We start from the raw sequence: 20102 nt of genomic DNA on the forward strand, positions 1-20102 counted from the left end.
CCTGGCTTGAAGAATGAATACGTGAAAAATAAATGAGTAAACAAGCAATTGAATGAAATAAACCCAACCATAGAAAAGCCATTGCTTGCACACTATATGATTTGGAGAAAAAGTATTCTCTTTTTCCAGGTAATAGAAGATCGTTTCAAGATAGAAAAGGATAAAGGGAAAGCAAAATCTCCCAAGGAGAAGAAGTCCTCAAGTGCCAAGGTTGCCAAAGGGAAGGGAAAGGATCCTCCTGAGGCGAACACAGCAGTGAAGAAGACCACACAGCTAAAACGGAGAGGGGAAGACGATGACGCTAAACCTTACATTGGTCGGTGACATGCCCTCCTGTGGGCTACCTTTCCCTTCCTGCCTTCCAATCTACAAATTAGCTTGAGAAATCATTCCAATAACGATGCTTAATCTTTCACTCTTTATGAAACCACAAATCACATACTACCCATGATACCCTAATCGAAAAATATTGCTCTGTAACAGTTCATTTGTGTTTTCAGCAAATATTTATTTAGCTCAGGTCTTGTTGCTGTGGGCAACATTGTCATAATGCGAATAGGAAGTCACGAGCTGAGTGTGCTACCACCAAATAGCTTCCTACCTTGTTGGGGGCATTTTAAAAAGTCAGCCATAATTATGAGACAAACTAGAAAGTGACTGGGCTAACAAACTAGAAAGTGTTGTAATGAGCGAAATACGGTGGCGATAAAATCAGACCAGTGAATTTGGGACTCACACAGAGCACACAGTTTCCTGACCTGACCTCAGCTTCTCCTGCTATTAGTTTCTCTTAGGGCAACTAGAATTTCCTTTTATTTTTGATTATTGATATAAAGCTGGTTTGACCGGTGCAGCCTGTGAGTAATTCATTGCCACCGTCACTTGAACCCAGATGGAGTTTCGTGTTATTATTGGCATTGCATTCAAACGAGGTGGCAGGCCTTTACATCCTTTATCAATTTGCCTCTCCTGACGTATCTCTGCTCTAAATCCACTAGACCTAGAAGCTATGATATGATGGATTCGGTAGATAATATCAACACTGATTCGTTTAGTGATAGGAGAGAAATTATTGCTTAAAAATGAAAAGTTTGTGCATGCTGCATTATTTGTAAATTTATCTTCACGGGCTATTGTGGGATTTAATGTTTTCACATACCATCTAGCAGGAATATTAAAGTACAACAATTATTTTTACCCCTCAGAATCTCACAGTCAAGGATAAACTCATATTTTAACATTAATAAAAACAGTGTAATGAGGGCTAAGCAGAGGGGGGAAATTTAGGAAGGTGCACAATATATATTTTAAAAATTTAATGCAATAAGTATATAATTGCTACGTAACCCATACTCAGCATTCACACCTATTGACATAAATACACAGAATACTTTGGTAGGGGGCATGTCCATATTCGATATTTCCCTCTCCTGTAAACACCTCTACTTATAAAATACCACAAAGCTGCAGCCACTCGTAATTCAGGAGTAAAGCCAGATGTTGCTCAAAAGAGGTTGAACCCCCCTCCAAATTACAGCCCACAGCCTAAACCTTTTCTTTTTACAAAAACCCGAGCCCACATTTTCCATGACCACAGGCCCCACGTATGTTTGTCCTTCTATTATGACTCTATCTCATTTACAAAAGTGATTTAATATTTTGTAAAATGGCCACAGTCTTTTCACTGGAAGGGTAATAATGAAAACCAGTGAATATGACTGCATTCCGGCCAACTGGACTGTTTTTGGCAAGCCGGAGGTATTATAAACGCATGCATAATGTATGTAGCCATTGAACTGGCTGAGTGCAACCTGTTCTCTTTTAAAATGACGGCTGCTCTTTTTTATGGTATTTTGAACAGACGATGAGCCAGATGATGGTGCCCAACATTACATTATAGTCGTGGGCTTCAACAATCCTCAGCTATTAGCGATTATGACTGAGCTTGGCATTCCCATAAGCAGCGTGATTAAAATATCTTCAGAGAATTATGAGCCTCTGCAGACACACCTGGCAACAGTTAGCCAGCAGCAGGAAGTTCTTCTTCAGCCAGAAGGTATGCAGTCTGCTACACAACCCGCTGAATCTTTCAGTATCACCCACTGTCTGTAAAGTACAAATAGATTTTTCTGTCCAAAAAAATAGTCATGCAATAATACATTCATTGTTAAACCCTTTTAAGGCTCTGATTCGCTGTTTATGCTGCTTGCCCTAGTCAGGTGCTGTAAATTTTACAAATTAAGATTGTATTCTGTTTATATCCCTGTGTAGCCACAGAGAACACGGACTGTGGGTCGGAAGACTTGGTTATCTGACTACCTTTCTCAGGGACAGTTCATCTAGAACTTTCACCTGAAGTGTGGGCTAGAAAAGATCGACTGTAGCTAATGGGTTCTTCCAGAAGCCACAGTCACGACATGGCCCACGGGAGGTCATAGCTTTGGATTCTTGGTGTGTTTTGCTTCTGGCTTATTGTGATAAATCAGAGAGGGCACTCTATCTTCCAAGCCTTAGACTATGAAGCTATAGAGTGAAGGCCCTACCACACTGCCATTCACACATTTGGAGTCACGGGATCTTCATCCAAGGGAGTCGTGCCAGAATGGCGCTGTGGGAAGGGAACTGAAAGTCACTGGACCCTTTAGCGATAGAACAGGGATTCTGTGTAAGCCTGCGTGACCTGAAAGTCCAAGAGTTTCTGCCACCTTCTGTTGCTTTTATTGTTATTTACTAATAATACCATTTGCACAGCATTTTGTAATCTGTATAGGGATTACAGATTATATTATATATTATATATGTTGTATAACCACATCCCAATTTCTAGAACACTATGTTTTGAAATTCTGTTCCACATGAGAAATTTCTACCACTGATGATAATAAGAGTCACCATTTACTGGGCAGATGCCTCGGGACGGGGCTCAGTGCTAAGGGCTTTAAGTGCATCGATTTCTATAGTTGCTACAACCACCCTCAGAAGTGTGTTTTATTACGGCCGGTCCCCAACTCACAATGGTTGGACTTAACAAATTTTCAACTTTACGATTATGTGAAAGAGATTTGCATTCAGAAGAAACCTTACCTTGAAGTTGGAATTTTGATTTTTTTTCCTCGGCTAACAACATGCTGTATGATCCTCTTTTGTGATTCTGGATGGTGGCAGCTCCCGGTCATCCACGTAATCACGAGGGAAAACTACCAATATGCTGGCGATCATTCTGTCCCACACAGCCATTCTGTTTCTCACTTTCAGTACAGTATTCGATAAATTACGTGAGATTTGCAACACTCTATTACAAAATAGGCTTTGTGTTAGATGATGTTGCCCAACTGTAGGGCTAATGTAAGTGTTCTGAGCATGTTTAAGGTAGGCCAAGCTAAGCTATGATGTGTATTATATGCACTTTCAAATTTTCAATGTATGATGTGTTTATTGGGATACAACCCCATCCTCATCATATGTCAAGTAGGATCTGTATTTCCATTTTACCAAAAGGACTCTCAGCCTTGAGGCAGCTATTAAGGAAAAGAGGTGAGATTCAAACCCAGATACTCCTGTCTGAAAGCATAGTTGTAACATTAAATAACTTATTATTGAAGCCAGTGAGAAAATGTCCCATAAGTCTGTAGCCTCTCTACAAAAAAAAAAATTAATATATAGAAATAGAATCACAGAAAAATAGACTTTATAGTAGAATAATATCTTAGTAGTAGAACCCATTTAGTTATAGGTGTAATAAAAGTAAATATTATAGGCAAAATTTCGTGTGTAACTTTATGGGAATCGGTCATTATTTTACAGTCAGAGCACAAATGCTCAGAGAAGGCTCTAGCTATTTGAATGTGACCAAAAGTTACCTGAAGCGTCAATCATTGGCATGGTCTATTTTTAGCCATGTGGGAGGAAGAATTGGATCACCAGCTTTTCTAACCCATTATGAAACAAACACACTAAGATGGTCAAACAGTGATTTGGCAGAAAAACTGCTCCTACACAGATGAGATCTAAGGGTGATAGATATCTCGAGCATATTTAGCTCCACAAATGTGTGACCTTACCATAAGGTTTCTGGGCCTCAAGTGTAAAATGAAGGGGTGGGATGAGCTTGGGTTTAATATCAATTTCAGAAGTGAAATCCTCTGATTTCATAACTCTATAATCCAAGTCCAGAAGCTTCTCAAAATTATGTTTGTTTATTTGCCTTTTCTGATACCGCACAGACACCTTTCAGTGCATGTCACCCACCATGTCCACTTAAAGTGGGAAAAAATTCAACATTCTCATCTTGTTGTGTTAACATGTTGCTATGATTAGACATAAAGGCTGAAACACTGAAGAAAGAGAATGCCATAAAAGAACTTGACATTTTCTGGAAATACCTGGAACCAATCCTGAATAATGAGAAACCTGAAACAAATCTCTTTGATGTTGCTCGACTGGAGTACGTGGTCAAGGCAGATGACTTTCCTTCTGACTGGGCAGACAGCGAGATGATGGTTAGTACACGCATTAGTGAGAGTGAATGGTTCGGCCACGTGGTAGTGTGGTTCCATTCATCACATCCACTCATTCCACCGACATTCACTGTGAATTGACTATGCACATGGCTTTGGGATAGACTCCACTGAATGTCCAGTGATGGTTATAGCCTGGGTCTTTAGCTTTTAGTATATGAATTAATGGCAAAGAATAAGATGGAGACAGAGATGAAGGAAGGTAATTCTTTTATTTGGTGGCATGTGGCTTTGTCTCATACTTTTAACAGTGTTCTTGGCAGTAGAGTCTCAATATATGGTGTGTTAATTGTGAAAATGGTAAATTTTACAGTTTTTTTCAAATTACATTATCTTTCTTTTTTTAATATGTCAGTTCCAAACATTGCTCTTCTAGGCCCTTAATTTTATTGTCAAAAGTGAATTTTCAATATATTTGGCCAACAGGGTCTATCCTAATGGGATAACTTGGACCCATCCCAACAATTAACAAGTATTTTCCGAGAGCATTTACTGGCCCCTGCTACTGAGGATCTTGCAGAGGCATGATCAAAACCATGAAACAGAGAAGCAGTGTTCAAGTGCTCAGCTAGGTGAAATATACTCTAAGTTTCTGATTAATTTAGAAAGAGAAGAAATGGGGTGTATCAAAAAGTAATAGCAAAGGCTAGATACGCAAGGGTTTTTTAAAAAAAAAAGAAGGTTGAGTGACTACTTCTCACGGATGTTGTGGAAGATACCCAAGCATCCCTATCACAGAAAACTTCTCCAGTCTCTTTCTGGCTGACCCCCTGTTCCCACAAACAGGGGCCCAGAAGTGCTGAATTCCCTGCAGAGTGATATATTTCAGCATCAAGGGAGCTGAATTCTTAGGGAAAGCAGAGTCCTGGGGAGTGATCACACCAGGTGAGTGCTCTAAAGGGAGCTGGGCAAAGCAGGATAGAGGGGGTCCGTGGGTGTCTGCGCACAGTGAGTATGGATAGCTAACAAAAAGAAAACTGTATAAAAGGAGAGTAATATTGAAGCCTGGAACAGTTTCCGAGTCAAAGGATAGGCTGCCCATGGTCATGGGTTGGAGCATAAACATCTCTCACTGTGAGAGTCCCTGACTGTAGTGTCTTGACATGGATGTGCACATGGTAAGAAAAAACACTGAGGAGGGAGGCCCACATCTGCACTTTGAAGGGCGGACAAGATTGGCATAAGTAACGATGCGTAGATCAGCTTGAGTGATTAAGACTGTCAACATAAAGCAGGAAATGTCATAATTGTAGAAATAGAACACAGAAGTCTGAGACTTTGCCAATTGTAAGAATAAATATTAGCCTTGACCTATGTATGGAGATGAAGCTGACCTTAGAGAGAATCTGTGGCTGAAGGCAGAGTTGTTCTAAGCAAAACTGGTTGCTATGAACTCCCTTGGCGTGGCCTCTTTCCACCCCTTCATCTAGACATCTCCATCTCTCCTGTTTTGTCTTTCACTTTTCTGCCTCCTAAACCTGAGTTCAGAAAAGAATCCACTGCCCTCTGTCCTGTACTGTTTCATGCCAAATTTGGTCAATATGCTTCTCTACCCTGGAGATATTGGCATTCCAAGTAATGTGATACTATGATCATTCCCTCCTATTTTATGGGAATTCTGGATTATACCCAACAAGTATGAGATATGTTTGGGGAAGAAGCTATGTCTCTAGATATCCATGAAACCCCACCTCAAAGCCAGCTTCCTACTCTCTCTCTCCAATAGACCCTTTCTTCTCCTAAGAACATAAAATCTATGCCTAACAAAAACCCACATCTACAAATTTATGTTGGAGAAATAATCTTCCTGTCATCTGGGCCACATCCTGGCTGCATAACCTCTCAAGAACTTGCATACATTTTTGGTTCAATCAGGTGTAGGAGATATAATTCCTGAGCCATAATTCAGAGGAGGCAGTAAAAAGCATCTTCCAAGGCAGCCTCAGACCACGTGTCTTTCACTCTTGCTCTAGTTAGGGCTTTCTTCTTTGTGATTTCTTCACCCTCCAGGCATGGACTGAGAAGAGCTGAAATGTACTGAACCCAAGGTAGAGTACATTCCATTGATCTTCAGCACATAGATGTAAACACCAAGGCACCTAATCACAGCTTCAAAAGACCCAGAACCCTGCTTCCTCCTCCAGTGTCCACAATTTTCTGTTCATTAGAAGATTTTAATCCCTCCATTTTTAAAGAAAATGAACAGACTATTTTAATTCTTTAAAACATAGAGTAGGAGAATTTAAATGGCAATTAAAGTTCAGAAATTTTTATGTTAAAAAAAATAGTATCATCTCAGTTGAAATACTAGAACATTCCTACCTCAGAACTAGAATGTTAACACCGAGGATGTCTAGTCAGGCCTTGAAAGGAACAGTCAGGAATGAAAATATTCGGTTGTCTAGGGAGCCACTTACGGCTAGGGTGCCCAGCTGGACACACTGATCTCCTATCAATCAGTTTGCAAGTATTTATTGAATATCTTCTTCATGCCAGAGCTGTGGTCTGGGTCCAATTGCAGTAGTTTTTTTAGAGTCCAAACATGCCTTTATAAGGTACCATTTGTACTGGCTGAATGACCCAGTATTGAGGATGATAGAGAAAGAGAGCCTTGAAAACGGTTTGGTAATGGACTTGGGTTCAAAAAGAAAGGTTTCATGTCGAAGGACAATGTTCACATTAAAGTTTGGATCACCTGAGAAACCCAAGAGTAATAAATCTACTTCTCATAGAAATAGACTAAATACATGGTATGGACACATGATGTCACACACTCAGCTATATGTGTAAGTTGGTAATGGCCTCATATCCAAAGCAGAAGCCAGCCAACGAGTCTTCTTCCTCTCTGGAAGAAGGAAAGCATTAGTACCTTTGTCTGCAAACAAGTCGGCTATATTTCTGCTGAACCAAGGTAACGAAAGCTTTACATCAAATAAATGCCCATCAAGAAGTGCTAACTGCTCACGTAAGACATCTGCAACATCTCAAGTTAAGACCTGGGTTGCTGACATAATTTTCTGGCTTTTAGCATGCGATTTGCTGTTTTATTTAAAAATGAATTAGCTAGTTAAGGTAAGGGATCATCAGGCAGAAGTCTTACCATATTTCTTATAAACACAAGCAAAAACTGTGTTTCTGTGCCAGAATTTAGGCAAAGAGTAGCATGTTGAAGCTTAACTGAAGAATGTTCAGTCATACAGTAGGCATGTGAATCCCAGACTGGCAACTCTGCCTTGAAGATGGGCAGAACTCAGCACTTCTCTGGACTCCCACCAGACTGTGATTCACTAGCCCCCCAAGGAGTTATCTCATTCTACCTTACCTCTGTAACTCAGAGCTAAGATGAGCCCACTTAATTCTCCTTTGTTTTCAGGTAGGCACACCTAATGATAACAGTGCTTTTCCAGTTCTGGAAATGAAAGCCCAGGTAATAGGTGTATCTGATCAACTACTTGCTTGCTCGCTTTCTAAATAACAAAACCTATGGGTATTATATACAGAAACTGTGGACTATATATTTCTTAGGGTTTTTTTTCCCCCTGAAGGTAGCACAGAACAGATATTGAAGTTACCTATCCAATATGGTGTTTTAGAAACTGAGACATCAGAGAATGGGCCATGTCACAGAAACTGATGAACAGGGTGTTTTTCACTTAGTTGAAGCATTAATTAGATTCTTACGGTATTAGACATAAGGCCCTCCAAAGGGAACATTCCACATTATGGTGAACAAGACGGACAAGAAGGGTTCAACAAATAAAGACTCACTCACCATGGCTGGTATTCAGTGGTTTGGGGATGTGCTTGGTTTAGTTGTTAAGAGAGAAACGAACCATACATCGGTTCCAACAACATAAAGCTAATAATTAACTATCATTAATTCTCTCACCTGTAGCTGGAATTGGGTACTGAAATTTTTGAAAATGTTGCCTGTTTGATGTATGACACCCTGGATTGGAAGAGGCAACACCAACACTATTTGGAAAGCATGCAGCTTATAAATATTCCACAAGTCGTTAGTGAGAAACCTCTCTTGGAAGCCATGTCAGTTACTGAGGTAGGCACATCCTGGGATGTCTTCAGTGGGCTGAATGATGAACTGAACAACTTAATTGTCACATTTGTAAAACGTATGAAGGAAAAATTGCATAAATACTTGTAGGAAGGAAATACGGCCTTCTGGGATTTAAGAGGTAAGAGTGGGAACAAGGAGAGCTCCCCAAACACAGTCTAAAGGACATCTATGTGGTCAGGACTTTATGAAGCTCCCTAACAACCTGCCACATGGAAAATTGATGATAGAACTCACTTTTAGCCCCTGGCACAATAATTAACACCTGAAACACAGAGGGATATTGATAAGTTAATCACATTGTTTATTTAGCACCTAAAATAATGACCAAGACTCATCCCCTGTCCTCCTCATTGAGGTTGACTTTTAAGGAGGATGGCAGTCACGTTAACGGTGGTTTCAACAGAGCATGATGAGCATTGTGAGAACAGCTCGGGCTGCGGTAGAAACACTAAAACATGGCACCCAACCTGATCTTGAGAGGAGTAGCAAGGGGAGAGGGAGGAGTCGGGAAAGCCTCACCCAGCAGGGTAAGTGATGTGGGTGAAGGCTGCATATGAACTGTCTATAGGAAAGCCTGATGGGGGAAGGGACAGAAAGGTATTCTCAAGAAAGGGGCAAAGATGTACACACATATAGGGCCAAAGGAAAGAAGTATTAGCTCACAAGCCAGGACCACAAGGTAGGTCTGTGCTCCCAGGTAGTAAGTGCAAAATGGAGAACAACACGAACTCCTACTAAAGAGACAGGAGGAGGATGCCCTCTGGTGCTGAGTTAGAGTTTGGGTTGTACCCTGAAGGTTATGGGGGACCACTGACAGAGTTTAAAAGGGAGCGTCGCATGATTCTGAGTCACCCAGGGACCAGTGCCCTGTCTCCCCATCCCTTTCCTGGCAATTGCTCATTGGGCTCTGTTAGGGAAAATTGAAAAATGTCCATTAACCATTAACTTCTTCCCTCCCTCAGACAAAACCCTTTCATTTGATCCTAATATTAGCCAATGGTTTTGTGGTGTGAACGTAATTATACAATCTCAGAATCCCGTCAGACCCCATCACGCCAGCATTTGACGAAAGAATCTCTCAGCTGGATACCTCAGTCATTTCTTTTGAATACTTCTTTTAGGCTCCACAACCTGTTGCTCCAACCCCTGGCAAGAAGAAAGCACAGTATGAGGAACCCCAAGCCCCACCATCAGGCATGTATGAAACCTGAAAACCAACACTGTGACCTGGGGCTTTAAGGAATACTGACTAGCCTCCATATTGCCTTCAGACATCCCTCCACCTAAACATCCTGCATTTATTAGTGCATGGTCATAGTTTGAATTTATGGATCAAATTTTGATGGAAGAAATGGAGAACACATCTTAAGCGAGCAATGACATATTGTATATTTTACAGTAGCTTTCGTCTTCACAACTGAAGTAGACATGAGATATTACAATGACTTGCTGAATCCAATTCCAGAAGAATTCATTTCTGTGCCCCTGATACTGCACTGTATGCTGGAACAGGTAGGTGGGTATACGCCGAGGCTTTTTTCCCAGGTGGGTCACCTTGTCAGTCACTTCAACTCTCTTTGTTTGGGGTTTTAACTATTTTAAAACTACACACATAATACCTGAGTGCATTCTCCTTTGTAAAGATTAGAACATTTTAGATAAAACTAAAGTTTGCTTTGACCATCTGTTTTAATATCCTTTCTTTTGCAATATTCTGGAACAATTTATATAACATTCCCTGAAGTTTCAGCAGACATGGCCTTGAAACTATCTGTGTCTTCTGTCACTTTTAAATTTATTTTTAAATTTACATCCAAGTTAGTTAGCGTATAGTACAATAATGATTTCAGGAATAGGTTCCAGTGACTCATCCCCTATGTATAACACCCAGTGCTCATCCCGACAAGTGTCTTCCTTAATGCCCCTTACCCATTTAGCCCATCCCCTCACCCACAACCCCTCCAACAACCCAAAGTTTGTTCTCTGTATTTAAGAGTCTCTTATGTTTTATCTCCCTCCCTGTTTTATATTATTTTTGCTTCCCTTCTCTTATGTTCACCTGTTTTGTATCTTAAATTCCACATATGAACGAAGTCATATTATATTTGTCTTTCTCGGACTGACCAATTTCGCCTAGCATAATACCCTCCAGTTCCATCCACGTAATTGCAAATGGCAAGATTTGTTTCTTTTTGATTGCAGAGTAATACTCCATTGCATATATATATATATATATATATATATATATATATATATATACCCCACATCTTTATCGATTCATCCATCGATGGACATTTGGGCTCTTTTCATAAATTTTGGCTATTGTCGATAGCACTGCTATAAACATTAGGGTGCATCTGCCCCTTTGAAATAGCACACCTGTATCCCTTGGGTAAATACCTAGTAGTGCAATTGCTGGGTTGTAGGGTAGTTTTATTTCTAACTCTTTGAGGAACCTCCATACTGTTTTCCAGAGTAGCTGCACCAGTTTGCATTCCCATCAGCAGTGCAAAAGGGATCCTCTTTCTCCACATCCTTGCCAATATCTGTTGTTGCCCGAGTTGTTAATTTTAGCCATTCTGACTGGTGTGAGGTGGTATCTCATTGTGGTTTTTTTAACGTTTATTTATTTTTGAGAGAGAGACAGAGCATGAGCTGGGGAGGGGCAGAGAGAGAGGGAGACACAGAATCTAAAGCAGGCTCCAGGCTCTGAGCTGTCAGCACAGAGCCCGACACAGGGCTCAAACCCACGAAGCATGAAATCATGACCTGAGCTGAAGTCAGACACTTAACCAACTGAGCTACCCAGGCGCCCCTCATTGTGGTTTTAATTTGTATTTCCCAGATGATGAGTGATGTTGAGCATTTTTTTCATGTATCTGTTAGCCATATGGATGTCTTCTTTGGAAAAGTGTCTGTTCATGTCTTTTTCCCATTTCTTCACTGGATTATTTGGTTTTTGGGTGTTGAGTTGGGTAAGTTCTTTATAGATTTTGGATACTAACCCTTTATCTGATATGTCATTTACAAATATCTTCTCCCATTCTGTTGGTTGCCTTCAAGTTTTGCTGATTGTTTCCTTTACTGTGCAGAAGGTTTTTATCTTGATGAGGCCCCAATAGTTCATTTTTGCTTTTGTTTCCCTTGCCTCCAGAGACATGTTGAGTAAGAAGTTGCTGTGGCCAAGGACAAAGGGATGTTTGCCTGCCTCTAGGATTTTGCTGGCTTCCTATCTTACATTTAGATCTTTCATCCATTTGAGTTTATTTCTTGTGTATGGTATAAGAAAGTGGTCCAGGTTCACTTTTCTGCATGTCACTGTCCAGTTTTCCCAGCACAATTTGCTGAAGAGACTGTCTTTATTCAATTGGATATTCTTTCCTGCTTTGTCAAAGATTAGTTGGCCATACGTTTGTGGCTCCACTTCTGGGTTCTCTATTGTGTCCCGTTGATCTAAGAGTCTGTTTTTTTGTGCCAGAACCATACTGTCTTGATGATTACAGCTTTGTAGTGCATCTTGAAGTCCAGGATTGTGATGCCTCCAGCTTTGGTTTTCTTTTTCAGGATTGCTTTGACTATTTGGGGTCTTCTCTGGTTCCATACAAATTTTAGGATTGTTCCAACTCTGTAAAGAATGCTGGTGTTGTTGTGATTGGGATAGCATTGAATATGTAGATTGCTTTGGGTAGTATTGACATTTTAACAATATTTGTTCTTCCAATCCGTGAGCATGGAATATTTTTCCATTTTTTTGTTTGTCTTCTTTAATTTCTTTCATAAGCTTTCTATAGTTTTCTGTAAATAGATTTTTCAACTCTTTGGTTAAGTTTATTCCTAGATATTTTATGGGTTTGGCTGCAATTGTAAATGGGATAGCTTCCTTGACTTCTCTTTTTGTTGCTTCATAATTGGTGTATAGAAATGCAACTGGATTTCTCTGCATTGGTTTTATATCCTGCAACTTTGCTGAATTCATGGATCAGTTCTAGCAGTTTTTTGGCGGAATCTTTTGGGTTTTCCCTATAGACTATCATGTCATCTGCAAAGAGTGTAAGTTTGACCTTGCTGATTTGGATGCTTTTATTCCTTTGATTGCTGACGCTAGGACTTCCAATACTATGTTGGATAACAGTGGTGAAAGTGGACATCCCTGTGGTGCTTCTGACCTTAGGGGGAAAGCTCTCAGTTTTTCCCCATTGAAGATGATTTAGCAGTGGGTCTTTCCTATATGGCTTTTATGATCTTGAAGTATGATCCTTCTATCCCTACTTTCTTGAGGGTTTTTATCAAGAAAGGATGCTTTATTTTGTCAAATGCTTTCTCTGCATCTATTGAGAGGATCATGTGGTTCTTGTCCTTTCTTTTATTGATGTGATGTCTCACATTGATTGTTTTGTGGATATTGATCCAGCCCTGCATCCCAGGTATAAATCCCACTTGGTCATGGTGACTAATTATTTTAATGTATTGCTGGCTAGTATCTTGTTGAGGATTTTTGCATCCACGTTCATCAGGGAAATTGGTCTATAGTTCTCCTATTTAGTGGGGTTGTTGTCTGGTTTTGGAATCAAGGTAATGCTGGCTTGATAGAATGAGTTTGGAAGTTTTCCTTCCATTTCTATTTTTTGTAACAACTTCAAAAGAATAGGTGTTAACTCTTCTTTAAATGTTTGGTAGAGTTCCCCTGGAAAGCCCGCCGGCACTGGACTCTTGTTTTTTGGGAAATTGTTGATTACTAATTCAATTTCTTTACTGGTTATGGGTCTGTTCAAATTTTTTATTTCTTCTTGTTTCAGTTTTGGTGGTTTACATGTTTCTAGGAATTTTTCCATTTCTTCCAGATTGCCCAATTTATTGACATATAATTGCTCATAATATTCTCTTATTATTGTTTGTATTTCTGCAGTGTTGGTTGTGATCTCTCCTCTTTCATTCTCGATTTTATTTGGGTCCTTTCCTTTTTCTTTTTGATCATACTGGCTAGAGAGTTTATCAATTTTGTTAATTCTTTCAAAGAACCAGCTCCTGTTTTCCTTGATCTGTTATACTGTTTGTTTTGTTTTAATTTCGATAGCATTGATTTCTGCTCTAATCTTTATTATTTCCTGTCTTCTGCTAGTTTTGGGCTTTATTTGCTGTTCTTTTTCCAGTTCTTTAAGGTGTAAGGTTATGTTGTGTATCTGAGACCTTTCTTCCTTCTTTAGGAAGGCCTGGATTGCTATATACTTCCCTCTTATGACCACCTTTGCTGCATCCAGAAATTTTGGGCTGTGGTGTTATCATTTTCATTGGTTTCCATGTACTTTTTAATTTCCTCTTCGATTTCTTGCTTAGCCCATTCATTCTTTAGTAGGATGTTCTTTAGTCTTCAAGTATTTGTTGTCTTTCCCAATTTTTTCTTGTGGTTGATTTCAAATTTTGTAGCATTGTGGTCTGAAAATATGCACAGTATGATCTCAGTCTTCTTGTACTTTTTGAAGGCTGATTTGTATCCCAGTATTTGATCTATTCTGGGGAAAGTTCCATGTGCACTTAAGAAGAATGTGTATTCTGCTGCTTTAAGATGAAATGTTCTGAATACATCTGTTAAATCCATCCAATCCAGTGTGTCCTTCAAAGTCATTGTTTCCTTGTTGATTTTCTGTTTAGATGATCTGTCCCTTGACATAAGTGGGGTGTTGAAGTCCCCTACTATTATGGTATTATTATCAATGAGTTTCTATATGTTTGTGATTAATTGATTTATATATTTGGGTGTTCAACGTTGGGGGCATAAATGTTTACAATTATAAGGTCTTCTTGATGGATATACCCCTTAATTATGACGTAATGCCCTTCATCACCTCTTGTTATAGTCTTTATTTTAAAATCTAGATTGTCTGATATAAGTATGGCTACTCTGGCTTTCTTTTGATGACCATTAGCATGATAGATGGTTCCCCATCCCTTACTTTCAATTTGGAGTTGTCTTTAGGTCTAAAACGGATCTCTTGTAAACAGCATACAGATGGATCTTGTTTTCTTATCCATTCTGTTACCCTATGTCTTTTGGTTGGAGCATTTAGCCCATTGACGTTTAGAGTGAACACTGAAATATATGAATTTATTGCTATTGTCTTGCCTGTAGAGTTTCTGGTGGTGTTCTCTGGTCCTTTCTACTCTTTGTTGCTTTTGGTCATTTCTTCCTCAGTGAGTGACCCTTAAAATTTCTTGCAGGGCTGGTTTAGTGGTCACAAACTCCTTTAGGTTTTGTTTGTCTCAGAAACTTTTTATCTCTCCTATCTTGAATGAAGCTGTGCTGGATAAAGAATTCTTGGCTGCATATCTTTCCAATTCAGCACACTGAATATATCCTGCCATCCCTCTGGCCTGCCAAGGTTAAGGACTTTTTTTCTCTTGTTGCTTTCATGATTCTTTCCTTGTCTGTGTATTTTGTGAATTTGACTATGATATGCCTTCTTGATGGTCGGTTTTTGTTTTTGTTGTATGGGAGTTGAATGGGAGTTCTCTTCTACTCTTTTTTTCTTTCCTTCATCTTCTGGGACCCCTATTATTCGGATGTTATTCATTTTTAATGAGTCACTGAGTTCTCTAATTCTATTGTTGTGCTCTTTTGCCTTAGCTTCCCTCTTTTTTTTCTGATTCATTATTTTCCTGATTTTTTCTGATTCATAGTTTGTCCTCTGTATCGCTGACTCACTGCTCTGTTTCATCCATCCTTGCTGCCATGGCATCCATTTGAGACTGCATCTCAGTTGTAGCATTTTTAATTTCGTCCTGACTAGATTTTACTTTTTTTAAAATCTCTGCAAAAAGAGATTCTATGTTTTTTTCAACCCCAGCTAGTATTCTTATTATCATGATTCTAAATTCTGGTTCAGACATCTTACTTGTATCTGTGTTGATTAAGTCCCTGGCTGTCATTTCTTCCTATTCTTTATTTTGGGGTGAATACTTTTATTTTCTCATTTTGGAGGAAGAAAAGTATTAATTATTTTATTAAATTATTTTGAACATTTAAAGAATTAATTTATTTTATTGAAAAAATAAAAATTAAAAAATTAAAAACAAAAAATCAAATAAAGGATGCTAGATCCTAGGTGTGTTTTGGTCTGGTTGTTGAAAGAAGCTTGATAGAATAGAGAAAAAAAGGAAAGAAAAGAAAAGGAAAAAAAAGAAAAATGCTTGAAAATTTTATAAAATGAATACAATAAAATAGATAAAATGAAATGATGAAAGTAAATTACAATTTTAAAAATATTATAAAAAATAAAATATACAGTAGAAAAAAATTAAAAATCTTTCATAAAAACAGAAAATAAAAATAATTTTTTCTCTTTCTATATTCAAGAATAAGAAAAGAAAAAGAAAAAATTTGAATAGATGGACCAGCGAACAGAATGAAATACAATTGAAGTTACATCCATGTTCCCCCAGAAGTCAAACTATGAAGCACTTTATAACCCATAAACTTAGCAGGCGGAAAGACTTGTGGTGTTTCTCCAGAGGGTAGTTGGCACAGTTGGACAGGGCTTGGTGTAATGGCTCAATTCTCCACTAGATGGCGCTGTTTAGCTTAATGGGGTGGATCGTTATGCACGAGTACATCTGTATGTGCATGTACAGGAGAGGTGAAAATGGCGTCACCCAACTACCTAGTCTCTAGTATCAGAATTATGTGCTCTCGCCCACTGGCAATCAAGCACCCCTGCTTTGTCTTTGGCTTCCGTCCACTCCCTGCTTCTACACCATCTGCAACCAAGCCATCAGCCTGCCAGGTAGCATCTCCCTCCTGAGTTTTATCTCCACCCCTCTGGAGAGGGTCTCCCCAAGCAATGGCCAGGTGCCGGCCACCCCCAGGAATGTTCCTGCGACCGCACTGCTGTAGATGCCCAGAGACTGCCACTGAGTGCCAGCCTGACCCAGAAGAAGTTCACATGATTGTGTAGCAGCAGCGTTTCAGGGATTATGGTAAATCACAACACACATCTGGCCCCAGGCTTCACTGCCCCTTAATGTCCTTGTTCCAACATCAGCAAACATGGCTGTTCTCCAGGGTCCACTGGAACCTTTGCCACACTGCCTCTACCAAATGTCCTCCCAGCAGAGGACCCACCTCTCCCCGTGTGGCCCAAGGACCCCTGGGACCTTGCGGTCTTCTCCTGGGGATTCGCCCTTCCCACCAGAGTACTGCCAGGTATGGAGCTGAGGAGTTTCAGACTCTGGGATCCCCTGTTTATAGAGTCCTAATGGTATTGAAACCCTTTCCTTTCTCCTTTCTCCCTTTCTTGTTAAGTCCCTTATGGGTGTTTCCACTCTTTCTCTTTCTCTCCAGCTGCTTTAGGGGGGAGTGCTTTTCCTATACTCTCCCCCTGTCTGCTCTTCTCTCCACAAGCAAAAACAGCTCCTTACCCTCCGCGGCTTCTCTCTCCCCCAGTTCACCTGTCTGCGCTGCATACGTGCCTAGTTCTCTGGTTCAGGTTATGCAGATTGTTTTGTAAGTCCTCAGATTAGTTTTCTAGTTGTGCAAGATGATTTGGTATAGATCTAGCTTCTGTTCAGGAAAGAGAGAAGCAAAAACCTTCCATGCTGCTCTGCCATCTTGGCCCCTCCCTCCTGTGTCTAGTGTTATTTTAATGAATGAGAAAGGGGAGGTAGACAGGTGGTTAATGGTCTTTGTCTTTAAAATTTCTTTTATACTTGTAGGTTTAATCAGGTTTTTCTCTTTTTCAGGCCAATTTTGATCATTAGTGTTTTTTAATAAACATCCCCATTTTATTTGCGTTTTTAATATCACATAAAGTTCTTTGTTCACTTATACACATTTTAAAGTTTCCTTTGCATCCTGGTTATGTTCCTTTTCTATGACTGATGTTATTCATTTTACTCTTCTGTCTTCTTGATCATGGTTGTCAGTGGTATATCTATTGTATTGGTCTTTTCAAAGTACTAGCATTTTGTTTCATTGACCAACTTTCATTTTACTTTGTTTAATTAATTGCTTCATTTATCTTTATTATTTCCTTCTTTCTACTTTCTTTATTTTGTATTCCATTTGAATTGAAAGCTTATTTCACTTATATTCAGGCTTTTTGCTTTACTTAAGGCTACACATTTCCTTTGAGTATTTCTTTGGCTGTATCTTGATGCTTTCAATCTATTCAGTTCTAAATATTTTATTTTCCATTGTTTACTGTCAGTTCCGAATTTTATTGTGTTATGGGCCATAAAGATGGTCTGCGTCTTAAAAAATGTTTTTTAATTTCCTGAACTTCCTGTGTGACCTGATATATGTGGTCAATTCTTGTGAGTTTTCCAGATGTATTTGAAAAGAGTTGTTATAAATTAACTCATTTAATCCTTAGAACAACCTTATGAAGCAGAAACTATTTTTGTTCCCCATTTTACAGATAAGGAAACTGAGGCATAAAAAGGTTAAGTAACTTGTCCAGTGGTCAGTGTCAGAAATTGCTTTTAAACCCAGTCAATCTGAGTGGAAAAGTATTTTGATGGCTTCGCTTTTTGTCTTCTTTCTTCTAATGTTGTTTATAAATCTGATGTCAATCAGATATGTTTTCTTTGTAGGTAATCTGTTTTTTCTTTCTGGCAGCTATTAGAGTTTTCTCTTTATAATTCATAACACAAGGTATGTCCAGGTATGGCTTTGTTTGTTTTATTGTTGTCACTAATGCTCTAAAGGAGTATAATCTGGTTTCCTGTTACATTCTGAATAATATAAAAAATTCCTTACACTGGCCCATAAAGCCCTAAAAACACGGTTCTGGCCTGATCTGTCATCTCATCTCCTGCCCCCACCCCCACCACACACCCCCCTCATCATCCACATAGGCTTTCTGGGCTTTCGACAAATACACTATTTAATTCCACCTTAGCTTTTTACTCCAACTCCTCTTCCTAGAAAGTTTTTGACCCTCATGTCTGCAAAAGGGTGGATATTCCTTGTCATTCACTCCCCAGTGGAAATGACATTCCATAGTCTTTCTCCCACCACCTGATCTAAAGGAATCCCCTGACAACACAGAGTGCTTGTTACCACATCACTTTGTTTAATCCTCTTATCAACAACTGCTCTTCTTAAAATAACTTACCTGCTTTGTGTCTTACCTACCTCCCCTCACTAGAATATAAGCTCCATGCAAGCAGGGACCTAACTCTAATCTTGTTCATTGCCATATGCCCAGCACACAATAACCACATCTAACCCACAGCAGACACTGAATATGTATTTGCTGAATAAAATCTATCCTCAGGGTATCTAGGTGGCTGAGTTGGTTGAGCATCTGACTCTGGATTTCGGCTCAGGTCATGATCATTGTGAGAGGGAGCCCTGTGTCAGGCTCTGCACCGATGGCATGGATCCTGCTTGGGATTCTCTGTCTCCCTCTCTGCCCCTCCCCACATCAAAAGAAAATAAAACATTTAATAAATAAATACATATATCCTCAAATATTATTTTTTCTATTAGTTTATCCATTTATTAGATGGATGTTGGAACTTCCGGGTTTTCCTCCTTGTCTTTTAAATTTTCTATAAATTTTATCTTCTTGGGAAATTCCAGCTTCACTTCCAACTAATTCATTCTTCAGTGGAGTCCAGTCTGCTATTGAAGTTTTTTCTCCAGGGTAAATGTTTTTAATTTATAAATTCTCCAATTTATTTTTACAACTGCTTGTTATTGTCCTTAGTGCATGGATGTAACATATCCCTATACCCTTCTGAATATTCAAATGTTTATTTTAAAGTCCTTCTCAGATTCCATCATCTTTTACCTCCAATATACATTTTATGTATGTTGACTGCTTAGATAAGCACACTCACAGTTGCCTTTCATTACCCCATGATGTTTCTGGAAAACCAGTAGTTTTATTATATTAATAAATTTGTAAAAGCTGAAAAGCCCTCTAGAGCTTGCAGTATCATCATTTTATTTATCTTAGTCTTTCTTATTTTATTCAACTCAATCCAAAGCAACAAACATGTATTAACCACCTGCTATATTTCAGGCACCGGCAGATGACCTCAATTCCTCACACAGGAAGGCACCCAATCATAATACATGTTGATTGAAAAAATACTTAATAATGGGATGACAAAAAGGTGAAATATAAGAGGAATGGGATAGAATTTTCCAAGACAGAATATTAGAGATTGACATTTCAGAGGTAGAATGGTTTTGAGTGGTCTTTTGTGCTTGGAGCGGGTCCAAGAGACAATCGAAGGTAGAAAGTGGAGACATGAGTGGCTCTTTTGAAAGTAAGGAGTTGACAAAAGGTGATGGATATGAGGCTATTTTGTTATCCATCTATAGCAGTGGTTTTCAGCAGCGGCTGATTTTGCCTCCTAGGGGACATTTGTCTGGAGATATTTGGGTTATCACAATTACAGGGGATGCTACGCGCATCAAATGGGTACAGGCCAGGGATACAGCTAAACATTCTCCATTGCACAAAACAGAACCCACAACAAGTAACTGTCTAATTCAAATGTCT

At 39.2% G+C, this 20102-nt stretch overlaps 1 protein-coding gene across 4 annotated transcripts in view; it reads left to right on the top strand.

The window, feature by feature from the left end:
• Positions 1-20102, top strand: part of SPAG17 (sperm associated antigen 17) — a 242230-nt gene that overhangs the window by 76477 nt on the left and 145651 nt on the right. For all 4 annotated transcript variants that reach the window (XM_058716054.1, XM_058716052.1, XM_058716053.1 and 1 more), the window contains exons 5-10: positions 130-316; positions 1862-2056; positions 4318-4499; positions 8413-8574; positions 9714-9786; positions 9992-10104. In XM_058716054.1, the coding sequence (XP_058572037.1) occupies positions 130-316; positions 1862-2056; positions 4318-4499; positions 8413-8574; positions 9714-9786; positions 9992-10104 (912 nt within the window). The remainder of the gene's footprint in view (positions 1-129; positions 317-1861; positions 2057-4317; positions 4500-8412; positions 8575-9713; positions 9787-9991; positions 10105-20102) is intronic.

This window comes from Neofelis nebulosa, chromosome 2 (genome assembly GCF_028018385.1).
Source record: "Neofelis nebulosa isolate mNeoNeb1 chromosome 2, mNeoNeb1.pri, whole genome shotgun sequence".
Lineage (NCBI taxonomy): Eukaryota > Metazoa > Chordata > Mammalia > Carnivora > Felidae > Neofelis > Neofelis nebulosa.